General features: G+C 42.1%; 1 protein-coding gene across 20 annotated transcripts in view; it reads left to right on the top strand.

Annotated features, from left to right (window-relative positions):
- TMEM232 (transmembrane protein 232) overlaps positions 1-13,226 on the top strand; it is a 257,294-nt gene that overhangs the window by 208,501 nt on the left and 35,567 nt on the right. Inside the window, exon 14 of one of the 20 annotated variants that reach the window (XM_055565945.1) lies at positions 5,041-6,175. The exons of 18 other annotated variants lie outside the window; for them this stretch is intronic. In XM_055565945.1, coding sequence (XP_055421920.1) covers positions 5,041-5,110 — 70 coding nt within the window. In that variant the 3' untranslated portion in view covers positions 5,111-6,175. Of the gene's footprint in view, positions 1-4,999; positions 6,176-13,226 lie in introns of those variants that run through there. One more of the 20 variants, XM_055565946.1, reaches the window with a different exon arrangement.

Raw genomic sequence — 13,226 nt, 5'->3', positions numbered from 1 at the left:
TTGCCCTGTGGGGCCACTTTTGTGATAAATCAAATAACTGTGGATAGTGGTCATCTTCATACTATGTTTCATTCCATTGGTCTACCTTAATATCTTTAACTAATATCTTTTTAAATTCTATAACTTTTTAATTTCTGTAACATCTTGATTAAAAGATTTATTCTTCTACTTCAGGATTGCCTGAAGTCTCTTCGGGTCCTTTTAATTTCTGCACAAGTCTTAGCATCAGTTTATGAATGCTGAACGTAGGAATTAACTAGAGAATGAGCATAGTATGTTCCTGAATTTATTGAGATGTTCCCTAATTTCCGATAATATTCAGTATAGAAGTCTGAAATATTTTTTCTTAGCATCATGTCTAGACATTTGATTTTTTTATATTTTAAATGGTATCTTTTCAAAATTTCATTTGCTATTTGTTCTAAATAAATGACAATGCTTTTGTACATTGGCTGTGTATACAGCTGGCTGGTTAAATATAGATATTAAATCTAAAACTTATCTGTGGATATCTTTATCTTCCATGCATAAAAGTCACCGAGAGGGAGTCCCTGGTGGTCCAGTGGTTAGACCTGGCACTTTCATTGCTGTGGGTCTGGGTTCAATCCCTGGTCAGGCAACTAAGCAAGTCATGCGGTGCGGCCAAAAAAAAGTTACTAAGGATAATACCGCTTTTCTTCTTTCCTCCATCCCAGCTCTTATGGTTTTTATGCACTTGTCTCTTCTCATTACATTGGCTAGGACCTCCAATTTATCGCTGAATAGAAGTGATGATAGTATGCATTTCCTGAATCTTTCCCAGTTCCATGGATAAAGGTGTCAGTAAATCACCATTAAGTGTAGGGCTCGCTGCAGGTTTTAGAAAATCATCTTTATCAAGTTAAGAAGTAACTCTTATTCCTAATTTGCTAAGACTTCTTTTTTTCATTATGAAAAGATCTTGGGCTTTCTCAAACATGTAATGCATGTATCAAAAGAATCATATAGTTTCCTCTTTTCCGTTGAATTGAGTTAAACTGACTTTTGACTTCTAATCAGTTAAACTTGTATATTTCTGATATTACACCCATATGACCACGATATATTTTGGTTCTTATATATCACTCAAATAGATTTGCTAATGTTTCACTAGCATTATTATATCCTTGTTCATAAGGACTGTTGTTATTATTAGTCTTTGTTTGCTACATTAATGTTTAAAGATATAAATTTATTTAAGGCATCATTACAGAGAAGGCAGTGGCACCCCACTCCAGTGCTTTTGCCTGGAAAATCCTATGGACGGAGAAGCCTGGTAGGCTGCAGTCCATGGGGTCGCTAGGAGTCAGATACGACTGAGCGACTTGACTTTCACTTTTCACTTTCATGCACTGGAGAAGGAAATGGCAACCCACTCCAGTGTCCTTGCCTGGAGAATCCCAGGGACGGGGGAGCCTGGTGGGCTGCTGTCTATGGGGTCGCACAGAGTCGGACACGACTGAAGCGCTTAGCAGCAGTGACTTAGCAGCAGTGACTTAGTGGCCAGGCATCATCTGCTATGAGTTCGTTTGTGCGTGAGTGCTGAGTTGCCGCAGTTGTGGCCAGCTCTTTGTGGTCCTATGGACTAGAGCTCACCAGACTCCTCTGTCCGTGGGACTCTCCAGGCAAGGATGCTGAAATGGGTTGCTGTGTCCTCCTCCAGGAAATCTTCCCAACCTAGGGATTGAACCCGAGTCTCTTATGTCTCTACGTTTCCTGCATTGGCTTATGCATTCTTTACCACTTGCACCACCTGTGAAGTGCGAGTTCACTTGTTTCTCCCCCAGGTTAATGTGGTAAAGCCCTATCCCTTAGTACTCAGAATGTGCATATTAAGTATTTTATTTTAAAATGGGGATATTGCAGACAGAATCAGATAGGATAAGTTCATACTGAAGTAGAGTGGGCCTGTAATCCAGTATAGCTAATGGTTTTATAAAAAGGGAGAATGTGGTCACATACGCACACACGGGGAGAATGCCATGTGAAGATAAAGGCAGCTATCACATGATGCAGCCGAATCCAAGGAGCGCCGGAGATGCCCAGAACGCCACCGAAGCTCGGCAAGCGCCATAGAGCACACGCTTCCCTCGTGGCTCTCAGAAGAAAACAATCCCACTGACACCTTGATTTGTCTTTAACCTCCCAAACTGTGAGACAATAAACTCAGATTGTTCAAGCCACTAAGAGGCAATGATGTTTTTATAGCAACCCCAGCAAACAAATACAGATCTTAAGTGGAGATTTTCATCTTTTGTTTTCACCAGGTTTAACATGATATGCCTGTGTATTATTTTCCTTGTATTTACCTTACTTTTTGTTTGCAAGCTTTTTGAAATATCTCATGAGGTGTGGAACTGAGGGCTTTCATAGTTTTGAAACCAGGCTACAAATGCTGCTCCGACTTGGCGGGCTTTCTGCTGGTGTGCGAGCGTCGCCTGCTGCAAAGCTCCGGCATTTGGCCACACCTCTAGAGAAAAACAGGCTGGACTTCGAAGCCCATCAGTTATTCTGTTTTCTCTCTCCAGTCTTAGAAGACCACCAAAAGTTCTCCTCATTTTTCTGCCCCTGCCTACCTCCCCCCACCTCACCAGTAGGCCTCTACCCAGGCAAAACCTAGATTTTTAGTCTCTACATCTGTGCTCAGAATTGACAAATTACCTGGAAAAATAGTATATGCATAGAGTCAGCCCACCTCCCTATGGTCCTACTCTTTCTTACCCAGTCTTCATTGTTTTAGCAGCACTAGGTGAACGATTTAAGCTTGTTTGCCCCAACTTCATGCTGAGAATATTGTTCTGTCACTTACCTTCTTTAACTGTTACTCTAGTTATAAACATAATATATATTTTGCATAAAAATTGGGAAAAAGAAGTAAGCCCTCAGTTACCGCTTTTCCTATCAACCTTAGGTAATCATTATCACTTCTTTAGTATGTTCCCGTCAGATCTGTTTTCTGGGTGCAGTTTATCCAGTAGCGACACGTACACCACACCTTAACCAACACTCAGATGTCACCATTGTCCACAGGCTTCAAAACCAGAAATAAGTCCACGTTAATGGATACGGAGAGACACTATACATACCAAAAGATCCTCGTTCAATCAAGTTATTTAACTCTGAGTGAATAAACTCATCTAAAGAAAAAACATGTTAGGATGCGGAACATGTGTATACCTGTGGCGGATTCATGTTGATATATGGCAAAACCAATACAATATTGTAAAGTAATTAACCTCCAATTAAAATAAATAAATTTACATTTTAAAAAATAATAAAATCAAAAAAAGAAAAAAGCGTGTACCTCTTAATCCCCATCCCTATACTGAGTGGTGCACACTATTAGGGATAAAATAAGCTACAAGCTTAACATGGGGTTAAGCTCAACATGGGGTTACAGCCCGTATTTTATAGCTATAAATGGAGTGTAATGTTTAAAAATTGTGAATCACTATATTGTACACTTGTTATACATCAACTATACTTCAACTGAATAAAGATATAAATTTAGGAGGCCAATCATCCCCAGTGGAAGTAGATAAAACTTAGCACTAAAGAAATCAACTGTCTTCTATTTTCCTTTCCTCTGATCTTTTGCTCATATACACACTTAAAAAAACTGATTTTATGTGTGGATTTGCCAAAAAAGAGGGATTATGTTGCTAAATTAATTTTCTTTTTAAATCAACATCTTGGCGTTCTGTTTTGTACATCTATTTTTTAAAAATTTGGCTTGTATGAGTTTATATGAGAGAGTGATCAACTTTCCTGCGGAGATGTAACCTGCTGTGTCTCAGACATACTGAAAGTGAAAGTGAAAGTCGCTCAGTCGTGTCCAACTCTTTGTGACCCCATGGACTATACAGTCCATGGAATTCTCCAGGCCAGAGTACTGGAGTGAGTAGCCTTTCCCTTCTCCAGGGGACCTTCCCAACCCAGGGATCGAACCCAGGACTCTCACATTGCACGTGGATGCTTTACCAGCTGAGCCACAAGGGAAGCCCAATATTACTGGAGTGGGTAGCCTGTCCCTTCTCCAGTGGATCTTCCTGATCCAAGAATCAAACGGGGGTCTCCTGCATTGCAGGTGGATTCTTTACCAATGGAGCTATGAGGGAAGCCTTGAGGTAAGAAAATTGTGGCGGTCTGTCAGGGACTATTGTGTTGTCTCAGGGAACACCCAATCTCTCCACAAATGCTTTCTATTCAAATAGCAGTATTCACTTACTAAGTAGATTTTTATTCTACATAACTGAGATTATTTTGTATATATATATTTTGATCTTCTCTTTTTGGTTATTTATATAATGTGAAGTTTTCTCCCAACTTATCAAACCCCTCTAGAATGAAAACGTCAAAAAAAAAAAAAAAAAAAGAATAAAAACGTCATGAGAGCAGGGATTTTTCTGTCTGTTGTTTGGCCTATTGCATTACTAGAGCAAAAGCGATGCAGTAAATATTGGGGAAATGTGTCAATAAGTGAACTATTCTTTTTGTAATCAATAAATAGTATTGAGTATCATATGGCATATAGGAATCATGGCTCATTTAATCAATTCGCTATCATTGGTCATTTAGTTAATTTCCAAATGTTTTACTTTTATTAATAGTGCAGTAATGAATGAATTTGTAGATACATGATTGGACACATTTTATTTTTTTATTTAGTTCAAGTTACTAAGTTAATGGTGGTGTATATGTGTTAAATTTTTTGAATTGTCAGACTGCTGAAGCAGAAGTTTAAACATTCATTTATATGCCAGAATACTGAGATGCTAGTCAATAATACATGAATAATATGAAAGTCTTCATTAAATTCTTGGCTGGGAAATCCCATGGACAGAGGAGCCTGGCAGGCCACAGTCCATGGGGTCACAAGAGTCGGACACGACTTAGTGACTAAAGCACAACCACCACGTCTATTTCATTAAATAAACGATATACTAGGGAGGCTTATAACATAATATTCTGGTACATGCAGACCCCTAGACTGAAACTGGACCCATCTGCAATGCTTGGCAGGCTGACTTCAGGGCTGGTAAAGGGACTGGGCTCCAGACCGCCCTCTCATGGACTCCGCTTTGTCATATGATGTTAACCACCCATCGCAGACGGCCTGACGGAGTGGCTTAAGACGCTGAATGTGACAGCTGTCGGGTGGAGGTCCCAGTGACACATAGAAAGCTGGACAAGACCACAGCTGCGAGGAGCTCCCAGTTTGATGCCTCACCGATATAACCTTGTATGAAGACGGCTTCCGCGCAGGCCGATCCTGCCCCGGGTCTGCCCGTCTTTGCTGCTATTTGACAGCGTGCTAATGCCGTCACGGAAAAAAAGAAGACAGCTCTTCACCCTGCGTCTGCATTGGTACTGCTTTCCTTGGTGTGATCTGCTGGATGGCCTCACTTTTCTTCAGGACAGCTGTCTGTTTATAAGGATGTGCTGACCTGGGCCAGCCAGTCCCAGGCTTTTCTGGCTTCCTGCGTGAGCATTACCTGGACAGGCACCAGCAGGCTCTGCTTTTGCTGTGTCATGCCAAGTTCCTTGGCAAACACTTGCAGTTTAGTTCTCTTGGAAGCAAGGGATTTTAGAGTAGGTTCATGGTATATAATATTCGGTTAGTTCCTGGCATACACAGGTTCAACTCCCAGGTGTTTCCAAATGCTATGGTGATTCGTATGATCTCAGTTACTTCTTTTGTTCAATTATTTTTATATGGAATGATTTCTCTTGTATAAAGATGATGTCCCTAAATGTGAGAACTGTATATCCTGACTGATGCTTGAGGTGCACCTGCATACATCCAAGCTTAAGGGTCATCCCGGGAGCTGGGAGGGCTGGACTCCCAGGCGTCTGTTTAAAATCATTTGCCGCAGGCTTCCGTTTGCAGCCGCCTGTCGGTGAACAGCATTTGGAGCAAACTGGCAGCGCAAGTCTGGACCCCAGACTCTGTCTGGTCGAGTGACGGCTCACCCGGCCTTGAGCGTTTCCCTTGCACTCCTCTCCCTGGCTCTTTCACAATTCAGTCAGCATCAACATCGTCACACGCACTAATTAGTAAGAGAGCACTCTTTAGTAGAAACGACATTACAAGACTGTATTTCCTGTGTAGTTTTTTGTTCATTTGTCACTTGTTTAATAAATTCTTACTGAGCACATACAATTCAGCAGGTGCTGTACTCTGTTGAGAGGGATTAAAGAGGCAACTGTCTCCTCTATGGCTCTTTTAATGGGGGGATAAAAGTATCTATATTATCGTTAAGTCAATGTGTAGTTAAGTTCCATGAGTGAGTGAGTGAAGTCACTCAGTCATGTCCGACTCTTTACGACCCCATGGACTGTAGCCTACCATGCTCCGTCTGTCAATGGGATTTTCCAGGCAAGAGTACTGGAGTGGGCTGCCATTTCCTTCTCCAGAAGATCTTCCCGACCCAGGGATCAAACCTGGGTCTCCTGCATTGCAAACAGTCCTAGCCACCAAGGAAGTCCTAAGTTCCACGAATAGAGTTCAAATACTGCCCTGGAAAATTGGTCAGACTGGGGCTTCCCTCCTTGTGGACCGTGGTCAGGAGAGGTGTCAATGGAGCTAAGGCCTGGAGGATGCCTGCCTCGGAGCACAAGTGCTAAGGCCCTGGGTGAGGTCTGGGTGGCCTGGCCCGTGAGAGAGGCGGAAGGAAGGCCAGGTGACTGAAGAATGCGAAACGAGAGGAGACGCAGGCAAGGAGGGTGGAGGGAAGGAACCGCGGGGCTGATGGAGTGCAACGGGCTGGGAGGAAACAGGAGTCAGGAGGAAACAGTGGGCCACGTACAGTTCAGTTCAGTTCAGTCGCTCAGTCCTGTCTGACTCTCTGCGACCCCATGAACCGCAGCACGCCAGGCCTCCCTGTCCGTCACCAACTCCCAGAGTTTACTCAAACTCATGTCTGTGGAGTTGGTGATGCCATCCAGCCATCTCATCCTCTGTCATCCCCTTCTCCTCCTGCCCTCAATCTTCCCCAGCATCAGGGTCTTTTCCAATGAGTCAGCTCTTTGCATCAGGTGGCCAAAGGATTGGAGTTTCAGCCTCAACATCAGTCCTTCCAATGAACACCCAGGACTGATCTCCTTTAGGATGGACGGGTTGGATCTCCTTGCAGTCCAAGGGACTCTCAAGAGTCTTCTCCAACACCACAGTTCAAAAGCATTAATTCTTCAGTGCTCAGCTTTCTTTATACTCCAACTCTCACATCCATACATGACCACTGGAAAAGCCAGCCTTGGCTAGCCGGACTTTTGTTGGAAAAGTAATGTCTCTGCTTTCTAATATGCTGTCTAGGTTGGTCATAACTTTCCTTCTGAGGAGTACTACTACTACTACTGCTAAGTCGCTTCAGTCGTGTCCGACTCTGTAAGGCCCCACAGACGGCAGCCCACCAGGCTCCCCCGTCCCTGGGATTCTCCAGGCAAGAACACTGGAGTGGGTTGCCATTTCCTTCTCCAATGCATGAAAGTGAAAAGTGAAAGTGAAGTCACTCAGTTGTGTCCGACTCTTAGCGACCCCATGGACTGCAGCCCACCAGGCTCCTCCACCCATGGGATTTTCCAGGGAAGAGTACTGGAGTGGGGTGCCATTGCCTTCTCCGTCTGACAAGTAAGCATCTTTTAATTTCATTGCTGCAATCGCCATCTACAGTGATTTTGGAGCCTACCCAAAAAACATCTGACACTGTTTCCGCATCTATTTGCCATGAAGTGATGGGACCAGATGCCATGATATTCGTTTTATGAATGTTGGGCTTTAAGCCAACTTTTTCACTCTCCTCCTTCACTTTCATCAAGAGACTCTTTAGTTCCTCTTCACTTTCTGCCATAAGTGTGATGTCATCTGCATATCTGAGGTTATTGATATTTCTCCCAGCAATTTTGATTCCACCTTGTGCTTCTTCCAGCCCAGCGTTTCTCATGATGTACTCTGCATATAAGTTAAATAAGCAGGGTGACAATATACAGCCTTGACGTACTCCTTTTCCTATTTGGAACCAGTCTGTTGTTCCATGTCCAGTTCTAACTGTTGCTTCCTGACCTGCATACAGGTTTCTCAAGAGGCAGGTCAGGTGGTCTGGCATTCCCATCTCTTTCAGAATTTTCCACAGTTTATTGTGATCCACACAGTCAAAGGCTTTGGCATAGTCAATAAAGCAGAAATAGATGTTTTTCTGGAACTCTCTTGCTTTTTCCATGATCCATTGGATGTTGGCAATTTAATCTCTGGTTCCTCTGCCTTTTCTAAAACCAGCTTGAACATCAGGAAGTTCACAGTTCACGTATTGCTGAAGCCTGGCTTGGAGAATTTTGAGCATTACTTTGCTAGTGTGTGAGATGAGTGCAATTGTGTGGTAGTTTGAGCATTCTTTGGCATTGCCTTTCTTTGGGATTGGAATGAAAACTGACCTTTTCCAGTTCTGTGGCCACTGCTAAGTTTTCCAAATTTGCTGGCATATTGAGTGCAGCACTTTCACAGCATCATCTTTTAGGATTTGGAATAGCTCAACTGGAATTCCATCACCTCCACTAGCTTTGTTTGTAGTGATGCTTCCTAAGGCCCACTTGACTTCACATTCCAGGATGTCTGGGTCTAGGTGAGTGATCACACCATCATGATTATCTGGGTGATGAAGATCTTTTCTATACAGTTCTTCTGTGTATTCTTGCCACCTTTCCTTAATATCTTCTGCTTCTGTTAGGTCCCTACCATTTCTGTCCTTTATCGAGCCCATCATTGCATGAAATGTTCCCTTGGTATCTCTAATTTTCTTAAAGAGATCTCTAGTCTTTCCCATTCTATTGTTTTCCTCTATTTCTTTGTATTAATTGCTGAGAAAGGCTTTCTTATCTCTCCTTGCTATTCTTTGGAACTCTGCATTCAAATGGGTATATCTTTCCTTTTCTCCTTTGCTTTTTGCTTCACGTCTTTTCACAGCTATTTCTATGGTCTCCTCAGACAACCACTTTTCTTTTTTGCATTTCTTTTTCTTGGGGATGGTCTTAATTCCTGTTTCCTGTACAATGTTACGAACCTCCATCCATAGTTCATCAGGCACTCTATCAGATCTAGTCCCTTAAATCTATTTCTCACTTCCCCTGTATAGTCATAAGGGATTTGATTTAGGTCATACCTGAATGGTCTAGTGGTTTTCTCCACTTTCTTCAATTTCAGTCTGAATTTAGCAATAAGGTGTTCATGATCCGAGCCACAGTCAGCTCCCAGTCTTGTTTTTGCTGACTGTATAGAGCTTCTCTATCTTTGGCTGCAAAGAATATAATCAATCTGATTTTGGTGTCGACCATCTGGTAATGTCCATGTGTAGAATCTTCTCTCGTGTTTTTGGAAGAGGGTGTTTGCTATGACCAGTGTGTTGTCTTGGCAAAACTCTATTAGCCTTTGCCCTGCTTCATTCCATATTCCAAGGCCAAATTTTCCTGTTACTTCAGATGTTTCTTGACTTCCTACTTTTGCATTCCAGTCTCCTGTAATGAAAAGGACATCTTTTTGGGTGTTAGTTCTAGTAGGTCTTGTAGGTCTTCATAGAACTGTTCAACTTCAGCTTCTTCGGGGTTACTGGTCAGGGCATAGACTTAAATTACCGTGATATTGAATGGTTTGCTTTGGAAACGAACAGAGATCATTCTGTGGTTTTTGAGATTGCATCCAAGTACTTCATTTCGGACTCTTTTGTTGACCATGATGGCTACTCCATTTCTTCTAAGGGATTCCTGCCCACAGTAGTAGATATAATGGTCATCTGAGTTAAATTCACCCATTCCAGTCCATCTTGGTTCACTGATTCCTAGAATGTAGATATTCACTCTCGTCATCTCCTGTTTGACCACTTACAATTTGCCTTGATTCATGGACCTGATATTCCAGGTTTGTATGCAATATTGCTCTTTACACCATTGGACTTTGCTTCTATCACCAGTCCCATTCACAACTGGGTATTGATTTTGCTTTGGCTCCATCCCTTCATTCTTTCTGCAGTTATTTCTCACTGATCTCCAGTAGCATATTGGGCACCTATTGACCTGGGGAGTTCATCTTTCAGTGTCCTATCTTTTTTCTTTTCATACTGTTCATTGGGTTCTCAAGGCAAGGATACTGAAGTGGTTTGCCATTCCCTTCTCCAGTGGACCACATTCTGTCAGACCTCTCCACCATGACCCATCCATCATGGGTGGCCTCATACGGCATGGCTTAGTTTCACTGAGTTAGACAAGGCTGTGGTCCATGTGATCAGATTGGCTAGTTGTCCGTGACTGTAGTTTCAGTCTGTCTGCCCCGTGACCCCGTCTCTCAGTGCCTACTGTCTTACCTGGGTTTCTCCCCCTTGGACGCGGGGCCTCTCTTCACGGCTGCTGCAGCCGTGGGCCAGGAGCTGCGAGGAGACAGTGCAGCTGTTCTGAAGGCAGGACTGACAGTGTCCACCAGTGAATCGGGGACGAGAACAGGCGGAGGAAAGAGGGCTTTGGAATGAGTCCCATGGGTCTGAACTCAGCAACAGGAAGAATTCTGTCATTTAACCAGAATAAGAATGGTTTGGAGTGAGATCAGGGAAAAGATGGGGCTAAATGGGCAAAAATAATATGCTTGGGACATACAAAACATAAGGTGTCTACTAAACGTTCAGTTATGATATGCATAGTGGCCTTTGTGTGTGTGTGAGAAGTGGCAAAATAACCTTAAAGAGAAAATTTTTAAATATTTAGAAAATGGTTTGAGCAAAAATAATGATTTTTTTGTAATATTTTGGAATAAGGGTTTATCCTCCTAATGCAGATACTTTGGGGGTTAGCTTTTTGTTTTGATACAATTTCAAATATAAGAACATTTGCAAGGGTAGTACAAAAGGAGCCATGTATCCTTTTTCTAGATCACAGATCATTCAGTCCCTACTATTATCCATCCATCCATCTACTCACACAAATGAACACTCATATGATGTATATATGTTACACATACATATATATTTTTACTAAACCATTTGACAGACCACTTCAGACATCATGCCCCTTTATCCCTAAACACTTCAGTGTATCTCCCAAACAAGAACATTCTCTTATATAAACATAGAACAATGATCAAAATCAGGAAGTTGAAAGTGATACAATACTATTTTATAATTCCCAATTCATAGTCAAATTTCTCCAGTTGTCCTGGTAATTTCTTTTATAGCTATTTTCCCCCTAGATCCAAGATCCAGTCCAGGTTCACACGTTGCATTTAGCTATCATGTCTCTTTTGTCTTACTTAGTCTGGAACCATTCTTTGTTTCTTTATCTTAACATTTTTACAGACTCCAGGAAATTACACTGTGGAACAACCAAACTCAACTTGAGTTGACTTTTTCCTCATGATCAGCTTCAGGTTGTTTGTTCTTTGGCAAGAATAGCACAGACGTGACGTGTGCTTCTTAGTGTGTCATGTTAAGGATGATATTGGTTTATTCCATTATTGGCGATTTTAATTTTCATCTGCTGGTGAAGGGAGTGTCTAATAGATTTCTCCACCACAGAGTTACTCTACATTCTGTTCAGTTCCGTTCAGTTCAGTCGCTCAGTAGTGTCTGACTCTCTGCGACCCCATGGGCTGCAGCACGCCAGGCCTCCCTGTCCATCACCAACTCCCGGAGTCCACCCAAACCCATGTCCATCGAGTTGGTGATGCCATCCAGCCATCTCATCCTCTATCGTCCCCTTCTCCTCCTGCCCTCAATCTTTCCCAGCATCAAGGTCTTTTCCAATGAGTCAGCTTTTCGCGTCAGGTGGCCAAAGTATTGGAGTTTCAGCTTTAGCATGTCCTTCCAAAGAACACCCAGGGCTGATCTCCTTTAGGATGGACTGGTTGGATCTTCTGGCAGTCCAAGGGACTCTCAAGAGTCTTCTCCAACACCACAGTTCAAAACCATCATGTCTTCTGCGCTCAGCTTTCTTTATAGTCCAACTCTCACATCCATACATGACCACTGGAAAAACCATAGCCTTGACTAGACTACTTTCTGTTAGGAATTATTTAAGTTATGGGAAAACATTTTGATACTATGCAAATGTCTTGTTCCCTTTTAAACCTTTACCCACTAGTTTAAGTATCCATTGATATTATTTGCCTAGCTACTCGGCTGCAAAATTGTGATTTTCTACCTCTGTCATTTCTACCACATTTATGAGTCAGCATTCTTCCAGAACAGCCTCCCCCACCTCCTTGCTTACTGATTTACTTATTCATGTATTTGTGTGGCTGTGGTTTCACGGATTCGCGTTTCTCTTCAGTTGTCATCTATTGGCACCACCCTCAACGCTGCCCAGTCCCAGCATTGCCAACCGGAGCCCCTTCAGGCAGGCATATATGTCATTCCTATACATCCTGATTCTTAAAAAAGTGTTTCCATGCTTTCTGGAACAAAATACTCTCATCTTACATCTTTCCAGCCCCATTTCTGAAGTTAACTATTTATTCAAGGAACCCTGTCTTTTTTTAGTGGAAAATTACCTTTAGAAACCATTAAGAAATCAAGGACTCATGGGGTCTTACCAAGAAAAGTACTTTGAAAGACATCTGGGAGTCCTACTTCACAGCTACTTATTTTTAGTATCAGTGGCCGGGAGGCATGAGCTGGTAATATTTTAAATTACTGATATTAGATAAAAAGCAGGACTTATTTCTAAGATTTAAAAATACTTTGATTTTATATTTTTAAGATCAAACTCCGTGCTATATATTTTGAAGCTTTTTGCACCTTTTTACCTTAAGAGACATCAATCTTTTAAAGGATCAGAGAATAAAAGCTTTATTTAGTGCAAATAAGAGTTGGCTCATATAGTCTAAAGAGAGTTTTACCTTGCCTAGCAGCAGGAGGCAAGAAATGCAACTGATCCAATTGAGAACAGGAGAAAGTTGATATTTACAAGGCCATAGCATAAATTGTGGTCTTTAATATGTGTATTTGATACAGGGACGTATGTAAACAAAATAACAAGACTGGAAAAGAAATGTGCCAAGATCAGTTTCCAAAATGCCATGAAATTTTGTCTACTGAAAGATGCCTGAAGATCCTGCCTCTAAATTAATTATTCCTCTCACTGAGAGATGTGTTTTGATTCAATGCAGAACATAAAGCTGAAAGTAAGGGGGGGGGGAAAGAACTGAGTAGAATAACTATAGTGTTTCACATCAG

This window comes from Bubalus kerabau, chromosome 1 (assembly GCF_029407905.1).
Source record: "Bubalus kerabau isolate K-KA32 ecotype Philippines breed swamp buffalo chromosome 1, PCC_UOA_SB_1v2, whole genome shotgun sequence".
NCBI lineage: Eukaryota > Metazoa > Chordata > Mammalia > Artiodactyla > Bovidae > Bubalus > Bubalus kerabau.
Note: the sequence above shows the minus strand (reverse complement) of the source record. Positions and strands in the feature narration are given on the sequence as shown.